Source organism: Pseudogymnoascus destructans (genome assembly GCF_001641265.1).
Source record: "Pseudogymnoascus destructans isolate 20631-21 unplaced genomic scaffold scaffold_14, whole genome shotgun sequence".
Lineage (NCBI taxonomy): Eukaryota > Fungi > Ascomycota > Leotiomycetes > Thelebolales > Thelebolaceae > Pseudogymnoascus > Pseudogymnoascus destructans.
In genome coordinates, this window is record NW_020167533.1 from 346,344 (window position 1) to 367,009 (window position 20,666).

The 20,666-nt window shown below is 50.4% G+C and overlaps 7 protein-coding genes across 7 annotated transcripts; 2 read left to right on the forward strand and 5 right to left on the reverse strand.

Annotated features, from left to right (window-relative positions):
* Positions 1–124: 124 nt before the first annotated feature.
* On the reverse strand, positions 125–921 carry VC83_05600 (uncharacterized protein; the record flags this gene model as incomplete). Its single annotated transcript, XM_024469220.1, has 5 exons — positions 125–309; positions 361–516; positions 573–659; positions 716–817; positions 885–921. 5 exons carry the CDS (start codon positions 919–921, stop codon positions 125–127), a joined length of 567 nt encoding a protein of 188 aa, XP_024322949.1.
* Positions 922–3,969: 3,048 nt separating this feature from the next.
* VC83_05601 (uncharacterized protein) lies at positions 3,970–4,415 on the reverse strand (the record flags this gene model as incomplete). Its single annotated transcript, XM_024469221.1, has 2 exons — positions 3,970–4,196; positions 4,250–4,415. 2 exons carry the CDS (start codon positions 4,413–4,415, stop codon positions 3,970–3,972), a joined length of 393 nt encoding a protein of 130 aa, XP_024322950.1.
* A 4,432-nt stretch (positions 4,416–8,847) lies between these two features.
* On the forward strand, positions 8,848–10,314 carry VC83_05602 (uncharacterized protein). Its single transcript, XM_024469222.1, has 2 exons — positions 8,848–8,894; positions 8,955–10,314. Exons 1-2 carry the CDS (start codon positions 8,873–8,875, stop codon positions 9,905–9,907), a joined length of 975 nt encoding a protein of 324 aa, XP_024322951.1. The 5' UTR covers positions 8,848–8,872; the 3' UTR covers positions 9,908–10,314.
* Positions 10,315–10,509: 195 nt separating this feature from the next.
* On the reverse strand, positions 10,510–12,688 carry YND1 (Golgi apyrase; the record flags this gene model as incomplete). Its single annotated transcript, XM_024469223.1, has 2 exons — positions 10,510–12,620; positions 12,679–12,688. 2 exons carry the CDS (start codon positions 12,686–12,688, stop codon positions 10,510–10,512), a joined length of 2,121 nt encoding a protein of 706 aa, XP_024322952.1.
* Positions 12,689–13,601: 913 nt separating this feature from the next.
* On the reverse strand, positions 13,602–15,067 carry VC83_05604 (uncharacterized protein; the record flags this gene model as incomplete). Its single annotated transcript, XM_024469224.1, has 6 exons — positions 13,602–13,696; positions 13,750–14,031; positions 14,084–14,464; positions 14,519–14,640; positions 14,690–14,923; positions 14,988–15,067. The coding sequence occupies 6 exons, from the start codon at positions 15,065–15,067 to the stop codon at positions 13,602–13,604; spliced, it is 1,194 nt and encodes a 397-aa protein (XP_024322953.1).
* Positions 15,068–16,713: 1,646 nt separating this feature from the next.
* Positions 16,714–17,876, forward strand: VC83_05605 (uncharacterized protein; the record flags this gene model as incomplete). Its single annotated transcript, XM_024469225.1, has 3 exons — positions 16,714–16,953; positions 17,005–17,414; positions 17,468–17,876. 3 exons carry the CDS (start codon positions 16,714–16,716, stop codon positions 17,874–17,876), a joined length of 1,059 nt encoding a protein of 352 aa, XP_024322954.1.
* Positions 17,877–18,195: 319 nt separating this feature from the next.
* VC83_05606 (uncharacterized protein) lies at positions 18,196–20,525 on the reverse strand. Its single transcript, XM_024469226.1, has 4 exons — positions 20,080–20,525; positions 19,325–20,031; positions 18,969–19,278; positions 18,196–18,914 (listed from the first exon to the last, which is right to left on the reverse strand). Exons 1-4 carry the CDS (start codon positions 20,402–20,404, stop codon positions 18,562–18,564), a joined length of 1,695 nt encoding a protein of 564 aa, XP_024323045.1. The 5' UTR covers positions 20,405–20,525; the 3' UTR covers positions 18,196–18,561.
* Positions 20,526–20,666: the final 141 nt, after the last annotated feature.

Here is a 20,666-nt window from a genome sequence, read left to right on the forward strand (position 1 = left end):
TGGCAGTCCCCCCCACGCAGACGCACTCGGAGAAGTGGCCGTAACCAGCTGCACAGCTGCTGCACTGCAGCTGCACCAGCTCCCCAACCGTATACCCAACTGCCGCTTCGAGGTTTTGCATCCTCTACAAATTGGGAGGGTCGTTGGAGTTGAGGGCGCGAAATTCCAAATGTCGGGCGTTGGGGAGGGCGATGAGGCCAGCGAGGGCGCAGGAGCGGTGGGGTTCCTCTAACAAGCCAGACTGCAGCAGCTGCAGTGCCATCTGCTGGCCTTGGGTTGGAGAGTCGAGGACGATTGGACGCGGTAAACCTATCCAGTTGTTAGTATCTATCTATCTTGCGGGGGAGGGGTGTTACTTACTTCTTACGGCTGTAGCTGGGCGTGCGGGTGTTGCGGGTGATGGGCAGGCTGCAAGTTCTGGCGCTGTCGAGGGGCGCACCTGAGACGACACAGGGTCAGGTGGTGGCGATGTTGGGGTGGTCATTGGAGACTTTGGCGGCACAGAGGGCTTATCACCTATCGAGTTGTTAGTATCTATCTATCGATCGTGTGGGGGGAGGGGTGTTACTTACTGGTCAGTGTTGCAGTCAGTGCGGTCGAGGTCGTATCCGTAGCGGTGGAGGTCGGGGTCAGGACAGTCGACTCGGAGGCAGCTTCATCTATCCAGTTGTTAGTATCTATCTATCAATTGATCGGAGGGAGGGGTGTTACTTACCGGTTGTCGTTGGTGCAGCGCCAGCTTCAGTCATGGTGGTGGTGGTGGTGGTGGTGGTGGTGGTGGTGAGGGTGTTGGCGGGGGCGACGGCAGCCAGATCTTCTATCCGAAGGTTAGTATACAGTAATCAATGAAACAAAACAAAGGAAATGGAAGGAATTGAACTTACCGGTGGCTTTGAGGCCAGAAGCCTTGGTGGTGGCCATTGCGTTGTTGAAGAAGAAGGAAAGTGAGGTTGGTGGGGGGTTGTGGAAATATTCACGTTTGATGCATTGGGATCACGTGACCAATGCCCAATCATGTGCTTTCATAGCTTCATGGCGCTGGTTAACAATACTTGTTACTCTATAATAACTATAGAAGCTGACCCTCATGGCATCTAGCAAATGGCCTGGCTTGCTATGCAGATAGCAAGCCAACTCTCTAAACCTATTAGAGAGTCTATTAAGAGCCCTAGCCCTGGCCTCGACTGGCTTAGCCTGCCCTTGACTACTTGCCCATCCCATCTATAGATTTCCCCCTCTCCTATAAAGGGCCTAGCCAGCCCCTAACCTAGGAGGATGACAATGACAACAATGGTGCTACTAGCGCTGCCCCTAGCATTACCTATGGCAGTCAAAACTGTATGACTGCTAAGGACATGCTCTTTGTCGTGCAGCTCTACATCGAGTAGCAGGCCACATACGGCCACTAGTCTAACTAAGCATTTTAGAAGCAGATTGCTAAGCGCCTTATAGTAGACTAAGGCAAAGAGCACCAAATGCTTAGTTAGGCTGTAGCTAAGCTTGTCCGCGAGTGTAGGGCATATATCGCTAAGCTTGATAGCAGTAGGCAAGACGCCTAGTCATCTATAACAGACGCTCTAGACTCCTAGATCACTATGCTTAATGCCAAAGAGGAGGTTAAGCAAGCTTGGCAAGAGGCGCAAGGCACTGCTAATACAGAGACAACTGCATTAGCAGCCTAGCGGCAGGCCTCTCTTGCGCTCTAGGCAGACAAGATGCAGCTCTTAAGAGCTGCTTCTTGTGCCTACTAGCAAGAGGACAATGAGGATGAGAGTAGCAGTGCCCCTAAGACCCCGAACCCCACAACCATAGACCCTACAACCTAACGATGGTGATGACTAGTTGCCCTAGCACTAGTTATAGCCCTTAAGGGGGATCCTATTGCTATAGGGCTCAAACACCTCTTTAGCGCTATCAAGAGGGCTGCGAGTTAGATAGGCAGCACCCTAAAGGACGAGGATAGGGAGGAAAAGAATGCTGCTGTTAAGAAGCAGCTTAAGGACCTAGAGTCTAAGGTTAGCACTGTTAATGACAATGTCGCATAGCTGCTAGCGATGATGTAGTAGAGGGGGGAAGGGGGGACTTACCTTGTGGATAGCTGCGTCACAGCCAGACTTATGCTATATAGCCTAGTCATTAACTAGGCTAGCAAATGGCCCTACGAGTGAGCTGATCAAGCCATCTAGGGTATAGATGGCTTGCTAGTTAACGCTATGAAGGCGCTTGTGCTTAGAGAACACAGCTCTCTAGGCCACATTGCCTTGTGCTGGCAATGTAGACAGAAAGTGCCATCTATAAAGCCCTAGACCCCCCTAAACCCACAGACTCTCTTGACCCTAGTGGCAAACTCTACTAGCCGATGGTATGTTAGCTAGTGGTGCTACTAGAGAGTCAGCCTAAACTAGGCTGTGAGGAATAGCACTATGTCATTAAACACAGTGCTAAGCTAGGCCTTAGAGCATCTAAAGACGTGACAGAGGCTAACCTAGCAGCCTAGGTAGGCTAGTCTAGCATAGACAATGTAGAGAGCAGTCTCTATAGTCAGTGCTAGACGTGTAATGCTGACTTCTAAATGATAGAAGACACAGAGGTTTCTTGCGTAAGGTTGACTTGACAGAGGAGGCAGGGGATTAGACACAAAGGCTTTCCAAGTAACACGTTACAGTATTGTAAAGAATACTATATTGAGTTGAGCACGAAGCTCCTATCTAAGGAAATACTATCTACTTATATAGTGGCGTCATGCCTCATGGGTAATCTGGATAGTTGGCGGATAGCTAGATATTCAGGATAGTTCGTGGATAGCTCAACTATCCAATATCCACTAGTTTCTGCAACTATCCATTAGCCCCGTCACATGGCAGCCTACCCCGCTTGCCCCCTGTGACTCACACGTCACGTTACTAGGCCCTGGTCCTGTAACCATGACATCACGTTACTAGGCCTGGTCCTGTAACCATGATGTCACATTACCGTAGCCGTAACAAGACGGTTCTGCTAAGTCACCTCCTCAATATAGAGCAGGGGAATCAGCTGTTACGATGGTCATGGAGGTCATGGTGCCAGTCCGGGTAAAGTAAGCTAGATTGAATCTAAAGAGAGAAGAAGAAGAAGGAAGGAAGGTGAGGCTATTCCCTGTAATATACAGTTGTCCGCTTAGCAGTTGTAGCCTTGGTGGCTAAGGCTACACCCGTAATCCCCTTATACCTATAACAACCATAATAACCGTAACAAGCTGTGAGCTGTAATTGTAACATCAGCTGGCGTAATTCCTGTTCTGTAAACTAGAACAGGCGCTACGCATTACCTAGGGGCAGGTCCCCTAGGCAGAATGACTAGTGTTCATAAATGAACACTAGCTGCCAAACCACTTATAGCAACAGCAGGAGCACCTCCCCCTCATCCAGCCCTCGTCTCCTTGTGTGCTAATGCCTAGCGCTAGTCTTTGGCCTCGACAAGGAGGGCTTCTAAGTGCCTTGTGACCAGGGCTTGCAAGTGCCTTGTGACGAGGGCTTCTAAGTGCCTTGCGACAAGGGCTTACAAGTGCCTCATTAAGGGCAGCGGGCAGTAAATCTGCCATTTGTTAGCCCTGCTGATTGTAAGGGTTGACAGGCATGATGGCAGGGTATAGGCGTACTAGATATTGCCATATATGGCAATTTCTTAGCCTAGAGAGCCTAGCACCAATTTGGGAATAGAGGGGCAGGGGCCCTAGTTACTGTCACATGCTAAAAGTGCGATAGTAATTTAGTTGCTAAATTGCTCTAATGGTTCTGCCCTAAAACCCTCTAGTTGAAACCCTCTAGTAGAGGGTTTCAGCTCAAATAGCATAACATGATTGCATAACTTATATTTCATATAAGTTATTTCATATAGTTAAGTTATGGGCAAAAACTCCATATACCCAGTAAAACAATAAATAAATTCTATATACCCAGTTCCATCCCACGTGACCCGCCCAAGCCCAATCTAGAAACTCCCCCCGTTCTCATATGAGAACGGGTCAATTATGAGGCCTGCGGCAAGTCCTGGCATTATGCCCAGGCTCGCTGCAGGTGCCGCAGCGTGTGCAGACCAAGTCCGGCACAGTGGCAATGACTGCCCCAAGCGGCAGAAGTCCTCCGTGATCCCGGCGAGCCCGGCATCTTCGAGGACGCCGGGCATCCTCCCTCCGAACCCTCTCTTTTTGCGGTCGGCTGCGGGGGATTCCATTGCTCATCGTCGGGGCTGGCTCGGACATGTCAGGCACAGCCCTCCTCGGGACAAACGGCGGTTGCCCCATCTTTGTCCCTCCTCTGGAGCCGCCAGGAGAACTTCTCCTTGACGGCCCAGTCGTCCAGGGCGCGGGACCAAGCGTCCAAGTCGAGGAACTCGCTACCGTCGACAGGGGCAGCGAGTTCGGCTAGTGAGGCCATCGTAGGAGGCAGGGGCGGGGGAGGCGGGGAAGTTTGTGCCTTGCGCGAGTGTCATGACACTCCTTCAATATTTGTGTCATGACCCTTCGATTCGCTTTAGTCTCTAGTACTTATTTCACTATGTCATTCACTTCACCTGCTTCGCTCACTTCGCTCACTTCGCTTCACTTGCTGACCTAGATCAGCCCAAATGTTGACTACTGGCTTAGGCTCTCTGTTATTGGCTTGCTGCACTAGGGCTCGCTTAGCTAGGGTTCGGTTAATTAGTGCCTTCGCTTATTTGGCACTAGGGATTTTTACTGTTATATAAGCACTTATTGCTCATGTCTCTTATTGATCTTTAGCTAGCAAATTATATACTACTTGGCCTTCTTGCAATTCCTCCTGCTTTGTCTTACTTTGCATTCCCTTACTTCAAGTCGAACCACTTGGCCAACCTGTTAGTCTCACCACTTGACCCCTGTGGTATAAAGCATATGCTTTGGAGCCTGAACTACTATACCTTGTCCTACTGCTTCGAGTATCGAAGTCTTCACATTATACTTCGGATACTTCTGCAGACTTGAAGGTCAGCCTCGGTTCGAACTGTCCTTACAGCGAGAGCTTCCGAGGGGGGTTTCGAGGGGGTCGGAGGAGGGAGGGAGCCTGGGAGGTGTCAGCGGGGTTCGGTGGAGGGGAGGAAGGGAAGGGGGAGGAGGTTTGGGGGTCTCAATTGACCCCCGACTTCCCATGCAATTGAGCTGGTATATTGCCAGCTCAATTGCTTCAAAAAGGCCATATGAGAGCACTACTCTCAAATGAGAGTACGCCTCTCATTGGCTCGTTAACCTTCCAAAGGAGCGTTAGCGGCTGACTGGGTAGATGGAGTTTTCTTACCAGTTTACTGGGTATATCGAGTTTTTGCCCTTAAGTTATTTCATATAAGTTAGGGCAAAAACTCCATCTACCCGGTAAAAACCCAAATAAACTCTATCTACCCGGTCGATTACGACGTGACCATCCCCCACCCAATCCACCCGTAAATCCCCCTGTTCTCATATGAGAACAGGCCGTAAACCCCCCATAACTCCCACCGTAACCCCCCCTGTAAACTGACCTGTTCTCATATGAGAACAGGTCAATTGTGAGGCCTGCGGCAAGTCCTGGCATTGTGCCCAGGCTCGCCGCAGGTGCCGCAGTGTCATACTGACATTCGTTGCACTCAGTTTGCTATCAAACTCAAGAGCAAACTTAGAAATCTCCTCCTCAAACCTACAAGTCACCATACATATCTTGGCTTATCACACCAACAACAGAAGCAATACTACTCAACGATTGCTGCAAACTCTTCTACTACATCTGTTTATGCTACATACATCACGGCATATCATTTGGACACTCATTGAACAAGTTATTAAGAAAATCTCCTCCTTAAGGGGGTGGGCCAATACTACCACATGGCATATCTCTACCAACTAGAGGCCTAGGAACATGAACGATAGCTCTAGAAGCTTCTACAACCCTCTATGATTCATTACATGTCATCGCTCCTTAGTTACCCACAAGATTGGTTAAGTTATGACATAATTTGTCTATAGGTACTCTGACCTTGGACCTCCTTTTCACTTCCTATAGGCTAGGAACCCAAGAGATGGTTCTATGGGATTCTCTTACGTTCACTACATGATTAGCAAGCTAGTTGTGGGTCGCACTTGATTTCTAATACATTTACCAAGCCTGGTTAGTCATGGAAAGTCATGGAAAATAAGAGAACTACACTCCTTTGGCATAAATAGGATTGCCCTTTCCTTAAGAAAGGGCAAGCAGGCAATACAGTAAATCGACTAGCACATACTTCTACGTCTTTTCCAAGCTTCCAAGCATTGATCTTGTTATTCTCTGTTTTTGAAAAGTCAGTGAGGTGCTAACCTCTGACTTACCCCTGAGTTCTCAGACTCAACATTTGTTGCAACTTGTCTAAACCACTTCACCACATCATACACCTGATTGCTGCATTGTGGAATAGTCTAAGCTACAACCCTTTGGCTCTGTTTCCTAAGACAGTGTGTTGTCTTAGTAAATTCATCCCTTCCTTGGGTGGCTAGATTCTCATATCTGGTGCACCCACCATTACACGCAGCGTGTACGGACCAAGTCCGGCACGGCGGCAACGACTGCCCCAAGCGGCAGAAGTCCTCCATGATCCCGTCGTTCCTGGCGTCCTCGAGGATGCCGGGCATCTTCCCTCCGAACCCTCTCTTTTCGGGGACGGCCTCGGGGGATTCGGGTGACTGGGGGGTCACAGATTCCTCCTAAGGCGTCAGGGTCTATCGAAAGACCCTCGACAGAGACAGGAGGCAGAGGCAGTTGATACTGCCTCTGCCAGCACGCGGCAGACAGCTCTGTCGGAAGAAAGGGAGTCAATTGACTCCCTTGTCGAAATATAAGAGTCATGGCGTGCCCACAAGGCACGCCATTCTCTTGGTATCGACGGCAAGAACAAGTTCTTGCCGTCAGGTCAACGAGGTAGATCCTGCCATTTGGCTGGACTACCCGTGCCTCTGTTAGGGAGGATATCTGGAGCCCATTGCCATGGGCCCAGTTCCTCCCCTCCTCCACCAACCTAGTGAGGAGAGGAGGCCATTGCCCTTTAGCAATGGCCTCCACAGCCAAAAGAGAGCGCTCCGCACGCTGGGCCATCACCCGGTGCCAGAGCGCATCGAGAAGCTCCACGATTGGGAGCTCTTGATCTGTGCGGATGAGCTTATTAAAGCTCTCTGCAATATTTGAAGTATCGTGGCCGTATCGACGGCCACGAAACTTCGCCAGAGCCCACCGTTCGGGCTCGGCACCATAAAGGTATGCTGATGCTTCGGGCTTTAAAGCCCGAAGCTCCTCCAAAAGCCCGTCGAATTGGGCCACAGTTGTGGCCCGGGCAATCTTCCAGAAGAGGGGTAGAAGGCCCCTCCCAAACCGCTCTGAGAAATTCTCAGAGAGGTGACGACAGCAATCAGCTATCACCACCTGCGGAGAGAGAGTTCTCTCCGCAATAAGAAGCCCCTTGTCTCTATCAGAGACAAGGGTGCTTGGCTTGCTCACGAGCTCTGGGAGGGACCACTTGAGGTGGTTCAAAAACCACTCCCAAGAGTCCGCGTTCTCCGACTCGGCCACTGCCCAAGCAAGTGGCACAATGTGGCCATTAGCATCAATGCCAACGGCCACAAGAAGAGTAAGGATGAAACGGGCCTTTAAGAAGGTCCCGTCCACCGCAACAAGCCGGCGTGAGGCTTGGAACGTGGCCCTGCTCTCCGCAGGGCACACAAAGATCCGTTGGAATCGGTCGTGTCGATCTCGAACGAGATCAACATGAACTCCTAGAGCAGATGCTTCCAGGAGGCGCTTATATGAGGGCAATAGCTGAAAGCTATGCCTCTGCGCTCCAATATCCCCTACGAGAAGGCGTAGCAACGATTGCTGCGCCCTCCCGTAGAGAATCCCCTCCGCGAATCGAACGCGGAGGAGCTCAACAATCTCCCTTGGCGTGGTCTTCTTCGACACCCGTAGGTGTTCGAGACACCACGCCGTCCAGCCATTCTGCCTTTGAGGAGGAGGCAAACTTCTGCTGCCCCCTCCCCACGCAAGTGTGTGCCCCCTCAACGACGACGAGCTTCCATTGCTCGTCGTCAGGGCTGGCTCGGACACGCCAGGCACAGCCCTCCTCGGGACAAACGGCCGTTGCCCGGTCTTTGTCCCTCCTCTGGAGCCGCCAGGAGAACTTCTCCTTGACGGCCCAGTCGTCTAGGGCGCGGGACCAAGCGTCTAAGTCGAGGAACTCGCTGCCGTCGACAGGGACAGCGAGTTCGGCCAGCGAGGCCATCGTCAGATGCGGGGGCGGGGGCGGGGAGGCGGGAGTTTGTGCCTCGCGCAAGGGCTTCCGAGGGGGGTTTCGAGGGGTCAGAGGAGCGAGGGAGAGAGAGATCCTAGGAGGGGTCAGCGGGGCTCTAGATGGAAGGGGGAAGAGGGAGGAAAGGAGCTTCGGGGGTCTCAATTAACCCCCGACTTACCGTACAATTGAGTTGGCAAGTGTTGCCAGCTCAATTGTTTCGAAAAGGCCACATGAGAGTACGTGCTCTCATTGGCCTGTTGCGGGTTCCGAAAGGGGATAAGCGCTTGCCGGGTAGATGGCGTTTTTTCACCTTTGTACCGGGTAGATGGAGTTTTTGCCCTATAAGTTATTTCATATAAGTTATTTCATATAAGTTATTAGAATAGGTTTAGGTTAAGCCACGGACAGGCTACCCTAAAATTGGCCTTTCTCTCTATAGTTAGTGCAATCACGTGAGTGTATGAAACCCCAGGACATAAGAACACCAAAAAACAGTCCATATTAGTTAGGTTTGGTATGCAATTGAAATTACGCTAGTAGGGATAGAATATCTTTCCTCTTTCGGTACCAGACGGTTTCAGCGCCGGATTGCATGAACACCCCACTAAGACTCGGTACGTACTTTATGAGGTATCCAAATGAATGCTACAGACAAGCTTACCCGTAATAAGTAGAGCATCCTATCCCTCAACATCATTACATTACCACAAAGGAAGTCGTTCCAAAGCGTCTAGATTATTCAAACAATATATTAGGCCTCGACGGCGTCCATCGATCGCATTATCGAAGCCATTTAATCGAAAACGAGGCGATATACGCGCCACGGATCGCCGCATCTATATCTGCCACTTTCGCAAAGGCTTTTGCGACGACGAAATTGCTGCCACCTCAAGAACGCCATATTAGGATTGCAATGGCTCTTCCCCAGCTCTTCGGAGTCATACCTACCGGCTGCCCTATCATAACTACCCCCACCACTGCGCCGGCACCGACCTCGCTCCTCTTCAATCTTCCTGCGCGCCCATTCTCACATATTGTTGTCGTCCTCCTCCCCGGCATCACTCTCCCACCAGACACCGCCGCAGCTGTATACCTAGCCTACTCCCCGACCAACGAGGGCCAGGCCCCGGAGTTTAAATTTCTAGGCGGCATTGGGCCAGGAAAAGAGAGTGCAATCTTCAAAGTTGCTGGCATTGGCTCGAACGGAAACGGGTCGAACGCTATTAATGGAGAGGTTGACATGGATGCCCCTGAAGGGCCTGGTGAACGCAATCTTATCCTTGGGATATCCGTCGAGTCCAGCGAGTCAGTGAACGCCCAGATGGTGGCCCTACCGTCTTCTAAGGCCACATTGCAACCACGTAGCGCCGCAGCTACGCCAGGGAATGCCCTCGTGAGGACGCAGGATGGTGGGGCCCAGAGAACCGACGCGCTCGTGCTGGCGCAGAGGATCATTAAAAACGCATTCAACTTCCTGGCGAGCTTCGCGGGAAACGTGCCGGTTCCAGGAAGCAGCGGGACGGCGGGGGTGGAAGTGGTGCCGCTGAAAGCGTTCGAAAACTGGTGGGCGAAGTTTGAGGCTAGGGTTAAGAATGACCCAGAATTTCTGATGAGAGATGCAGATTGAAGCACGCTGCTGTAGAAGCGGGTTCTAGCATTCGGAGGCGGGATATCAGACCCAGTGGCGCCAGCGACGCCAGTCCACCCATGAAAGTGGGTATGGAGCACCGGCGCTGGAAGAGCACAGCTGTGCCCCAATGGTGCTTCTAGTCTGGCAGCTGAGTAGTCATCCTTCATCAAGATGCCACTTCCGAAACCCCAGGGTGAGGGGTGTGACCTGAGAAATGAGATGACTGTAAAATCATGTGTCCCCGGCGAATAGAGAGGTTGAACGGATGGCAGATGTTATCGTCATATTCGAAGCTTTGGGACATTTACGAGGATTTTATACAACAATTTTGTATATATAAACAAGCTATGCAAGGCAGCAACTAGATGCTTTATTTAAGTAATTACTTACTATGCTAACATACATACATGCTGCTGCCGACTATCATAATTACCGTGATATAAATGCCATCCACAATGGCACATGAAGAGACGCCAACCCGATTCCTTGCCATATGCCACAAACACCGTATCCCATTGCCCACAGAATAAGCGCCACGCTACTAGTAAAGAACCCGTCCACTATTATATTGAAACAAGAATAAAAATACTCAACCTCCTTCAATCCTCGTCCACGGGGCTCATTAAGGGGCTTTTTCTCGTCGGACTCCCAGCCCTACTCCTGCTCCTTCCTGATCCCACGCTTGTCAAGCTTGGCGCTAATCTCTCTCTTGACTCAGTTCTCACAACCAAGCCGCTCCTGTCCATAGCATTGGGTAGTAAATGATTCGACGTTAAGCTGCCATCGGCATGAAAGCCATGAGTACCAACGGGGCTGAAAAAGTTTCCATCTCCGTAGTTGACGACGTGGAGTTTAGGGGTTGCCAAGCCGGATGCGCGCGCGCCGCTGCTGCCTTCGCTGCTATCAGATGCCTCATTGCTATCGTCGGAGTCCACGTCGGCTAATTCAAAGTCATTGACCCCATCCCCTTCTTCGAGGACCCTTTCGTAGTAGCCAGACTTGCGGCCGAACAATTTGCTGGTATTGAAGAAGCTGCGCCCGCCTTTCTTATTTCTGCTACGGCGTATGGCCGAGGAGATCTTTCCGTAGACTCTCGATCGGCGATCTTTCTTGCGGAATATGTAGAAAAGGAAGCCAAGTATGAAGATCATAATGAACAGACCGGTTGACGGCTTTGATTGTATTATGTCATCCCAATCATCATCATCGTCCCCGCCCTTCCATGGTGTGTATGTTGACCCTGCCCGCTGGAAGTCACTTGGGATACCAGACGGTACGTTGGATCCGAAGCCGACGGGAAGATCCTTTCCTTGGGGTTCTATCTGGCCGGCAGCATAGAGTACCATCTTTCCCAAAGTCCAACTGACTTCTGTACCATCAATTTTGTCCACGGCCTGGAACGGATCCAAATAACCAGTTTCGTTTGTATTCCGGACAGCGTCGTTTGTTCCATTGACGCCCTTTGGGACCCCATCAACGCCAAGCCGTGGTATGCCGATGCCTTCGTGCAGGATGCTGGTTAACCAAGATGCTTTAAAGCATATTTCCAAGGCGGCTTTCTCATCCACTTTCTTCCCCCACCTTTTTGTATCGACGCCTCGCTCGATTTCATCCCAGTCCAAATTACAAAACTCTCGTACTCGGCTTTGAAATTTTGTAAAATCATAACTCTCCTCATTGTGGGACAACTGAAAGAATTCATGCGTTGTATGCCAGTATTCTGAGACTCCAATGAAGTGATTTACATCGAAGTCGATGGCTGGTACGTGCTGTCCGTTAATTAGACATGGTTCGTCTACGCATGCTGCATCTTTTTCAAGCAATGGATATGTCTTCTTCAAACACTCGGTGAATGATCCTTGACCTGCTAAGTATGGCTTCGAAGCGTGCCGCGCCGCATCCGGGTCCAGAATGGCGCCATCAACCGACAATGTCAGTCCGGTGACAATACATGGATCCGGAATTTCCAAGGATTTGCTCGAGTCCACCGAGTCAACTAATGCTGATACGTATCGCTGTCTCGCTTGGTTGACGCCAAATCCCAGCCAGCTCGCAACAAAGACTTTATATTCCGACACCACTCCATCCAGGGTTCGCATTCGTAATAGTTTTAAATCGTCCGCATGCTTCTGTGCCTCCGTTGCATTGGGTGCAAATGCAATTTGTGCCGAAGCACCGCCCATATCGAGAAATCCATAAGTGTGGTGGTCTTTTCCATGAGCGTGTTCTTCGGGCGTGTCGAAGCCACCAACAAGGTAGTTTGCTGCGATCCAGCCGTATAAACCCTCTGTCTCCCCAGGAATAATCTGAATGTGCAGGTCGCAATCGGGCAGCGAGAACTTCGTGTTGGCTCTTGCATATGTACAGACTTCGCGGAGAAGTGCGACTTGTTGTATAGGAGGAAGCAGGCGCATCCCAGCTGTTGCCATCAGAAACATAGGCGTGTCCGCGACCTGATCAGCCGGTACGATATCGAGAGCATGGTCGAGCAGTTCTTTCAAGTGGTCTTCTCCGACATCTGTTGGCCGCTCGCCGAATGTCGAAATGCCGGGGTGTATCTTTTTCGTCCATTTCTTGTGTGTCTTGAGATGCGGCAGGCTCTTCAAATCTTTCGACGAGGCCTTCTCCTTCGCATAGTCGCTATGCCGCCATTTATATATGTGCGCTCGAGTCCCTGACGAACCTGCGTCCAGTATGACTCCCCATCGGTCTGCGACAAATAATTAGCATCTTGGGCGAATGCGAAGTGGTGGAGCGTCCAGCCATACGTTTACCCATGAGGGTGGCGAGATATATATTACAGTAGCAGGTTGTTCAAGCTCCCAATGAGGCCGTTCTGTCCGTTTGATCGAGGAAAACAGTGGCAATGGGGTGGCTGTCTTGATGGAGGAGGGCGATGACGAGTGCCTGAAACGAGGGACGGTAGTTTGACGGGGGACGCGGCTGTGGAAACGAATGTGGTTGAGCAGACAATTGAGCGGGAACGAAGGTATCGGGGAAACGGAAGAGAAATCTCCACGCCTTGAAGGATTGCGGCGTAGCTAATGTGTGACGATGAGGGGGGTTGAGCGGGGAGGAGTTGTATTGTTATGATGATTATGGCGTATCTGCGCGCCCAAGGGTGCATATTTTGGCCGTTGATTGGTTTGATGGTTGACCGTATCGAAACTGCTAGTGGAACAGAAATGTACGCTGCAAAAATGCAGCGTCCAAATATCCACGTGTAGTATGGAAGATACATACTGTTCTCTACAAGTACAAAGCGGCCATCGAAAATCATATCCTTATGATTTTCTGTATATAAGCGTACTGTATAATTGGCAACAGCCAACATCTACATCTCACTATTTACTCAGAATAGTTGATCTGAACCTCCCAGAATGCAAGCGTCGTAGTCTGGGACCCGATTTGGCCGTCTGGAAGGGCGCCCACAAGGATGCTAGCCGTTCCAAGCAGCTCGTGGGCGGAGCACGTTTCTTTCAAGTATGCATGCATTTGCCAACTGTAGATAAGCTATTTCTGATGTAGTCAGCCCCGAACGGCTTCACCGCTGCCTAGTTTCTCTAAAGCAAGCTAGAGACAAACATTTTGCCTTTACGGCACTTATAAAGTACATGAGGAGCTTGGTATGCTATATTTCAACCGGTTAGTGTGTGTGTAGCATATCTGTATAGGAAGGCGTTGTGTATTGTTAGTAGAACCCTCCTTGGTTGCTGAGTCCAGGAGCCTCTCCGTACACTGATGAGCGGCCACCCATGAAGGTAGCTGAGGCTGGCCTTTGGGCAACTATTGAGAATTAATTTGATAGGTTTTGCGGGAGGGGAGATTGAGAGTCATACCTCTTGGCATGGGTCCAGTCCTACTCATACTTCGCATCCCCTCGACTCCCAGTGGTGGTGTGTGGCTGACCTTCAATCCGGCGCTCATCCCGTACCCAGCGAAGCCGATTCCACCTGATCCATTGGACCTCACGCCTCCAAACAGACCTCGTGCTGGGGAATGTCGAGGCTGCATAGGGGTGCTGAGGCTACGAGAGTTCATGTTGGATACAGCTATCCCAACGTTGGGCTCGCCGATAAGTCTTTGCCGCTGGCTCGAAGGTGTCTGTGCAACGACATGACCTGTATGAATAATCAGCATTGCAGCTTGAGTAAAGGGGTGGAGAAAAAATGCCCTGGTTATTATTCCCCTGGCTAGTAAAGCCAATCCACCCATTGCTCAGCCCAGTTCGACCAGCTACGCCAGACAGCGGCATGGATGTTGGAACAGGTGGCGGGCCCATTGAGTTTCCTTGAAGCGATGGGAAAACAGGAGATCGAAGAGGCGGGTCATTGGCTTTTCTGAAGTGATCGGAATACCCATTTGCAGTTGCTGAACCTTGAATCGTTTGATCCACTGCGTCAGATGCTGCATTCTGGACCTGGTTCATCTGATCTCGGCGCTTCAATTTATCGTAAAGCTCCTGCGTATGAGCCTGCTGCTTCGATTTTGCATGCAAAGATTTGGCCAGTTCATGGTTCTTCTTTTGAGCATTGTTGAGATCAGAAATCGCATCTTTGTCAAGAGATAAGCTTGGTCCCAGAAAAGGAGACTTACCATTCAACTTACTGTCAAGCTCGGTCCTCAATTCTGACATCTCGTTATTGGCGTCGCGGACGATCGAATCGATTTGACTTTTCAATTTATTGTATCTATCTGTAAGAACTCGCGCCTGCATCCCTTGATACAAGCTGGAAGTGGGTTAACTACCGTGAATTGTAATGGCCAAGACGCACCTACATTTCTTGCGATGTCTGGTAGGCCCAGAAATTCATGGCTCGTCCAGCACACTCCATGATAGTATTTGGGTTTAAGCCACTGAGAACGCTCGTCTTATAGTCTTCACTTGGATGGAGCTTTGCTCTTGCCACATCATCTTCATTGGCGAGGTGTTGATCGCATGCTGGGCAAACCAGGCGATTCGATCCATTGGCCGATAGAAGTCGAGTGGCGCAATCGAGGCAGAAGATATGGCTATATCGTGTTAGTTAGTATGCAACAGATGGATCACGGTGCAATTCCCCTCGCCATTGCATACCTGCAAGTTGTAACAATGGCATCTTCATTGAGCTCCTTGCGACATGTCAGAGTGTTGCACCGAAGAGCACACTCCATCATAGCAGAATTCGTTGCACGGTTGGCAAAAAGGTTCAATGAGAACCCAAGTCTTCACGTATCAAATATTAACATTGCCGTCCCCTCTCTCACGTTTATTGAGACCAAGAGGAAAGGCAGTTGAGCACATGTGAAGGTTGTACGCCATTCACAATTTACAGTATCATGGAGGAGAGGTGGGGGCGGCCGCTAGTGCACAAGACTGGGGAATGGTGGGGTATCTCTAGCCAAAGCCTTTGCCCATTGCAACTATTGCTCCATCTATATATCTGGATGTTTGATAGTATGAATGTATATATATTATTGGATTTGATACTCATCACTTTGCTCCCCCCCAGGAGAGTTACTACTCTGGTATGCGGTAAAGTAGAATTACTTCCTGTGTTGGGTGTCGTTGTCCTGTTATCCTATCGAAGCTAACCGTGGAGATTGCTTGTCCAGCCTTTCGTATTCGCAGAGAAGAACCACTAGATGACCGTCCGATTCGTGGTCTTTTGTGCTTCCCCGCTTATCAGTACCCGTGGAAACATCGAAGGGTCGAATCCCCTCGACCGACATCGATCCCCATGCGTCCCGCCCGCGAGCCTGCGAGGTGGCCCAGGAAGCTCTGAAGCCCCCAACGAATGGAAACTCAAAGAGAATAACGACCCCTCATGCCTGTGCTGAGTGCAAACGGCGCAAAATTCGATGCGATGGAAGGCAGCCCTGTGAACAATGCTTGGGGTGCCGTTCTCCGAAGCCGTGTTACTATGACAAGCATAGGCAGAGAGTAATACCCTCGCGGAGGTAGTACTACCTTCTCCAGGCTGGCATACGATGCACTACAACAGTCGATAACGGTAACAATGACTGGACATCTGTGTTGGGGTATAGCTTCTTTAGAATAGAGCGGCATTCACGGCATGAGCTTGTTTCGATCCTCGATAATCGCGCGAGTGCAACGTCCATATCCCAGACCTCCCCAGCGGGCTCCATGAACTCTGCAACGACACAGCAATATCGATCACCCAACAGCTCGGGCGTGGAAGAGGATAGAAGTCTTGCAACCGTCGAGCAAATACCAAGCCAGGACACAGAATGGGATGAGGAGAGGCGTAATCGAGTCTGACGACGTGAACGCCCTGTCACTCTCAGTAGACCGACAATCGTCGTATCTGGGGGCATCCTCGATTAAAGCTGCCCTAATGGTGATGGTCAAGGTATCCCCGAGGTTACGATCATATCTCATGCCACCAACGGCGGAAAATCGACGCACAGTTCAGGTTCGACAGAGCAACAATCCAACCCCGCGACACAATCCGACACCTCGGCCGTCTTCCCGGATAGCCTAGTCTTCGGAGGGGCAGACTCTTATCGATGCGTACTTCAACAGAGTTCAAATTTTCATTCCAAAACTTGATGAGCCATCCTTTCGAGCCGATTACCTGGGTGGCCAACGCCATGATTCCCCATGGCTTGCCTTATTAAATATGGTATTTGCTATGGGCAGCATTGCAGCGATGAAATCGGATGACCACAATCACATGAACTTTTGCGAGCGATCTCGGGACCATCTCAACTTGGATTGCTTTGGACAAGGGCATTTGGAAACCCTACAGGCCTTTATATTGACGGGAGGCTATTATCTACACTATATCAACCGACCAAATATGGCGAATGCCATTACTGGTGCGGCTTTGCGGATGGCTTGTGCTCTTGGCCTCCATCGAGAGCATGGCGTAGATGTGAATGGTGGTGAAAGGGAGAAGATGCTCGCCGATTTGCGGCGTCGAACGTGGTGGAGTTTGTTCTGTCTAGATACTTGGGCGTCAATGACCCTCGGGCGCCCTTCGCTGGGTAGGTTGGGTCCAGCGGTCACCATCAGACCACCCGAGGGCGCCAATGATGCTGTAGGTCTTCTCACATGTCCTATGACTGCACTTATGCTAACCAACATCTAGAATGAAAACTCTACTACTGGCCAACACATCCGCGTAGTTCCCGTAATTGAGGACATCAAGTTCGCCAGGATATCCACTCAGATTCAAGACACAATGGCCGTATCCCCTCTCCCCCGTGCCGAGGAACGCAGCAAACTAGATGCCCAACTTGTCGAATGGTCCGACAAACTCCCCTGGGTCCTACGCTCCACAGACCCCTGCCCAGAGGCCCTCTATACCGCGCGCTGCGTGCTGAAATGGCAATACCAGAACATACGCATCGTGCTCCACCGCCCCATGCTTCTCAACCTCGCAAACCGAGGCGCAAACTATCACCCCACAGCCGAGGAGCTCAGCGCCGTCGAGTTGTGTCGCGCAATGGCAAAGCAGACTATCGATGACATCTCGTGCGAGTGGACGCAGAACCAGATGTCTGGAACGCGGTGTGGTTCATGTACCAGGCGTCCATGATCCCTCTAGTCAGCCTGTTCTGGGAGAGCGGGAACACGTCCATGGTGAGAGAATGGCAACGCCAGATCGAGATTGTGCTGGAGTGCTTTGCCGACATGGCAGACTGGAGTTTGGCTGCGAGGCGGAGCAGGGAGGTGGTCGGCCGGATGTATGAGGCGAGTAAGGGACCTATTACGCGTCAGGGAAGCCCGAGGCTGCAGGCGCAATGGGATGGACAGATGGAGTCCGGCTATGGGAGCGGACAAGCGTACCAGCATATGGCTGATAGTGACATGTCGCCTGGCACGGAGAGCGCACACCATGCCCAACAAGCGCAGCAGATGACGGAGATGATGATGGAGGAGGGGATGCTCCTTGACAACCAGAACATATGGGATTTGGATGGGATGCTCTGGGACAACTTGCTAGACGGTCTTATATGACGTTTGACGGGATGCCGAATGGGGAGGACGAAGGCATGCAGTATGGACAGGGGCAATACGATAACGGCTACATGATGAACCAAGGATAATTTCACCTTGCTCTGGGGCACGCGATGTATCTACGACTGGACTGCTTGTGGGATAGGCGTCAGGGTGTTTTGAACATGTATGAATGGGGCTGGATTATTGGTATATGTTTATATCTCTGGCCGGACTGATGTATGGGGCCATCTTATACCTATTTATGTTTTACATATTCACGAATTTCTTATTGGTATCTCGTAATAAGGAGGGAAAATAGTCATGGCAGAGACTGGATTGTTAGGTATCTCAATGGAATTCTGGGCCTTCGTTAACTCGCTCTCGAGGTTTTATAACAGTCTACATAATGATGCGTGTTGCCCAGACCTTTTCCATTTTGTTTTCCATCTTGGAAAGTATTACTGTAGCTGGCCACTTATAATAACCGAACTCTATGGTTTCTTCATCTCCCACATTTTGGCAATGGAGCATTGGGCCTCAGCCGCGACCCAACTCTTCATCTCGATACATCTTATCAACATCATTGTGTAGTGCGAGCAAATACGCTAAACCGCAGCAAACGCCATTTGTAGATACTCACTCGTGAATACATGTAGCTCCAAGTGACCCTGTCCGCAGACCCCCAAATCTAAACCACGAAAGGCTAAATCCTGAAAATCTGAGAGCGACTCACAATCCCATCAAACACGCACGTGTTGTCAATGGGGATGTACTGCTTCGTAATGATTTTGATCATTTCCTGGGCCACCATACCACCGGTTAGAGCCGAAATATTGTGTAGCTCGCCACCCTGTGCCCGGGCTACTTCAGTCGCCACTCGGACGAGCCTATCATCACTGGCTGCATCTGGGACGATTCTGGAGATTTCACTCAAAATCTGGGGTGCTGAGGCTGCGGCCGCGCCTGGTTCTGGTTTTGCGGACTCGCTGCCTTTGAGGGCGAGGTAGACGGGTAATAGTGTTGGTTGCAGCTCGAATTCTGCGTTTAGCTCCGAGTCTTTGATTGAATATTAGCCTTGGGTTGCTGGGGAGGTAGTTTGCAAAGACTTACCTGCAAGTTGTTTTAGTCTGTCAAGATCTGGCGCGGACTCCCGGACAAGTTTGATAAATGCAGCATTCTTGCAATATGTCTCGACTTCCTCCTTTTCAACTTCGCTTCCGTTGGGGATAGTGCCCAAAATTTCCAAAATTTTATTAACGTCCTGGCGAGCCTTTTTCTTATATATGCTTTGAAGCTGGATATAGACCTCCGACTCAGCCTTCATATCAGGAACCGATCCCGGTAAGGGGAGGGCACCATATTTCTGGTGAAACTGTTTAATTGCCTCTGTAATAATCCAGAACCCAGATTTTGCCTCATCCTGTCAAGTTAGACTATTTATCTCACACTCAGATGGAATAACTTACTTGATTTGGCTCGTACTCAAAAACGTCCCTGGCAGAGCTTGGAAGACTGGGCAACGACACTGTCTTCAATACAGCAGCTGTAGCCTCATCGTAGTTCTCTTCAGCTCCCTCGGGGCTATCGGTTGCGCCAGCTGCTACTAGCTTCCTGAACTTAACCTTGTCGGCATACGATTGAGGTACGCTTCCCGAGTTCTCGGCTTTCCATTCCTCCAAGTAGTGCAGCAGAAGTGCTACGTAAGGGACATGTCCATGCTTGTGGGCACTGAGATTGTCGATATCAACAGTCAACTCTTGGGCAAACTCTTCTAGCTCTGGCCAGGGAGTCAGGAGCCTCAGGTCTGTGGTTGCTGTGGAATCGGGGTGAGTGTCGACTATGGGGAAGTTTCCATTGAAAGTAATGTTGAAGTAGGAGTAGAACCCAAGACAATTGATGGACACTAGTGGAACTTTGTGGGTTTGGCAGTACTTTTTGACGGTTTCGAGGAGTTCGTCATTGACTGGGGTTGTGTACAAGACAAGAGTAAACGCCGGCTGTTCATCGAAGCTGGTTGCCCAATGGCCTGTAGCGTCTGGGTTGAGCTCGCCGAGAAGCTCCTTGCAACATTCAGCTCGAGGTCTTCCCAAACTCGCCTCCTCCAAGAAGAAATTGACTCCCAAGTCGGACTCGTCCACGGATTTGTCGTCGACGATTGTGAACTGGCCAATTCCTGGAAACCAAAGTCAGCTGGATTACCAAAGCAAAGGTAAATAGTTACCAGGGAGAACGAGATTCTTCAAGGTTTCAACACCTGTAGTGCCCGAACCTGAGTTTATTAGGCAAATGTGGGCATCCTCCAGGGCCTGTTGACCGTTTGCTGCCCATAATCGGAGCTGGCGGTCGTATTTCTTCTCTTTGTCAGAGGGTCCAAGGATAAGAGGCGGCACCTGGCCGCTTATGATCTCAGTCATGGCTGGATATGGGTCATGCCATTCAATATATGGCAGTGACAGTGTATGAGGAGGGAGTGCGAAGTTATATTCTATGAAGGGAAGGTGTGGTGGTGGCGGTGCCTTCGTGGAGTTATCTAATCTTAGCGCCATGGAGCTTGGTAACTTGACGTTATAATCGATACTCCTAGCTCCCGCTGGTCATGACATTTTATCAGGGGCTGTCCAGGCAAAGATATGTTAATTGCGAGAACAGGCTAAATCAACACAGTAAATAAATCTTGTATTAAGAAGCTATAAAATGTCGATTTTATAGCTTCAGATCGTAACCAACCCAACACGGAAAATCTGTTGAATCCTGGAGCCATATGTAACAGGTGGTAATGTAGTGCTAGTATAGTAGCAGACAACAACC

Bases quoted from the DNA above. Each gene is read 5' to 3' on its own strand.
- VC83_05602 (XM_024469222.1), top strand. From the start codon at position 8,873: ATGAACACCCCACTAAGACTCG. The intron at 8,895-8,954 runs GTACGTACTTTA...CGTAATAAGTAG, and splicing joins GAACACCCCACTAAGACTCG to AGCATCCTATCCCTCAACAT.
- VC83_05606 (XM_024469226.1), bottom strand. From the start codon at position 20,404: ATGGCGCTAAGATTAGATAACTCCACGAAGGCACCGCCACCACCACAC. The intron at 19,279-19,324 runs GTAAGTTATTCC...CTAACTTGACAG, and splicing joins TTGAGTACGAGCCAAATCAA to GATGAGGCAAAATCTGGGTT. The intron at 18,915-18,968 runs GTAAGTCTTTGC...ATTCAATCAAAG, and splicing joins CAGACTAAAACAACTTGCAG to ACTCGGAGCTAAACGCAGAA.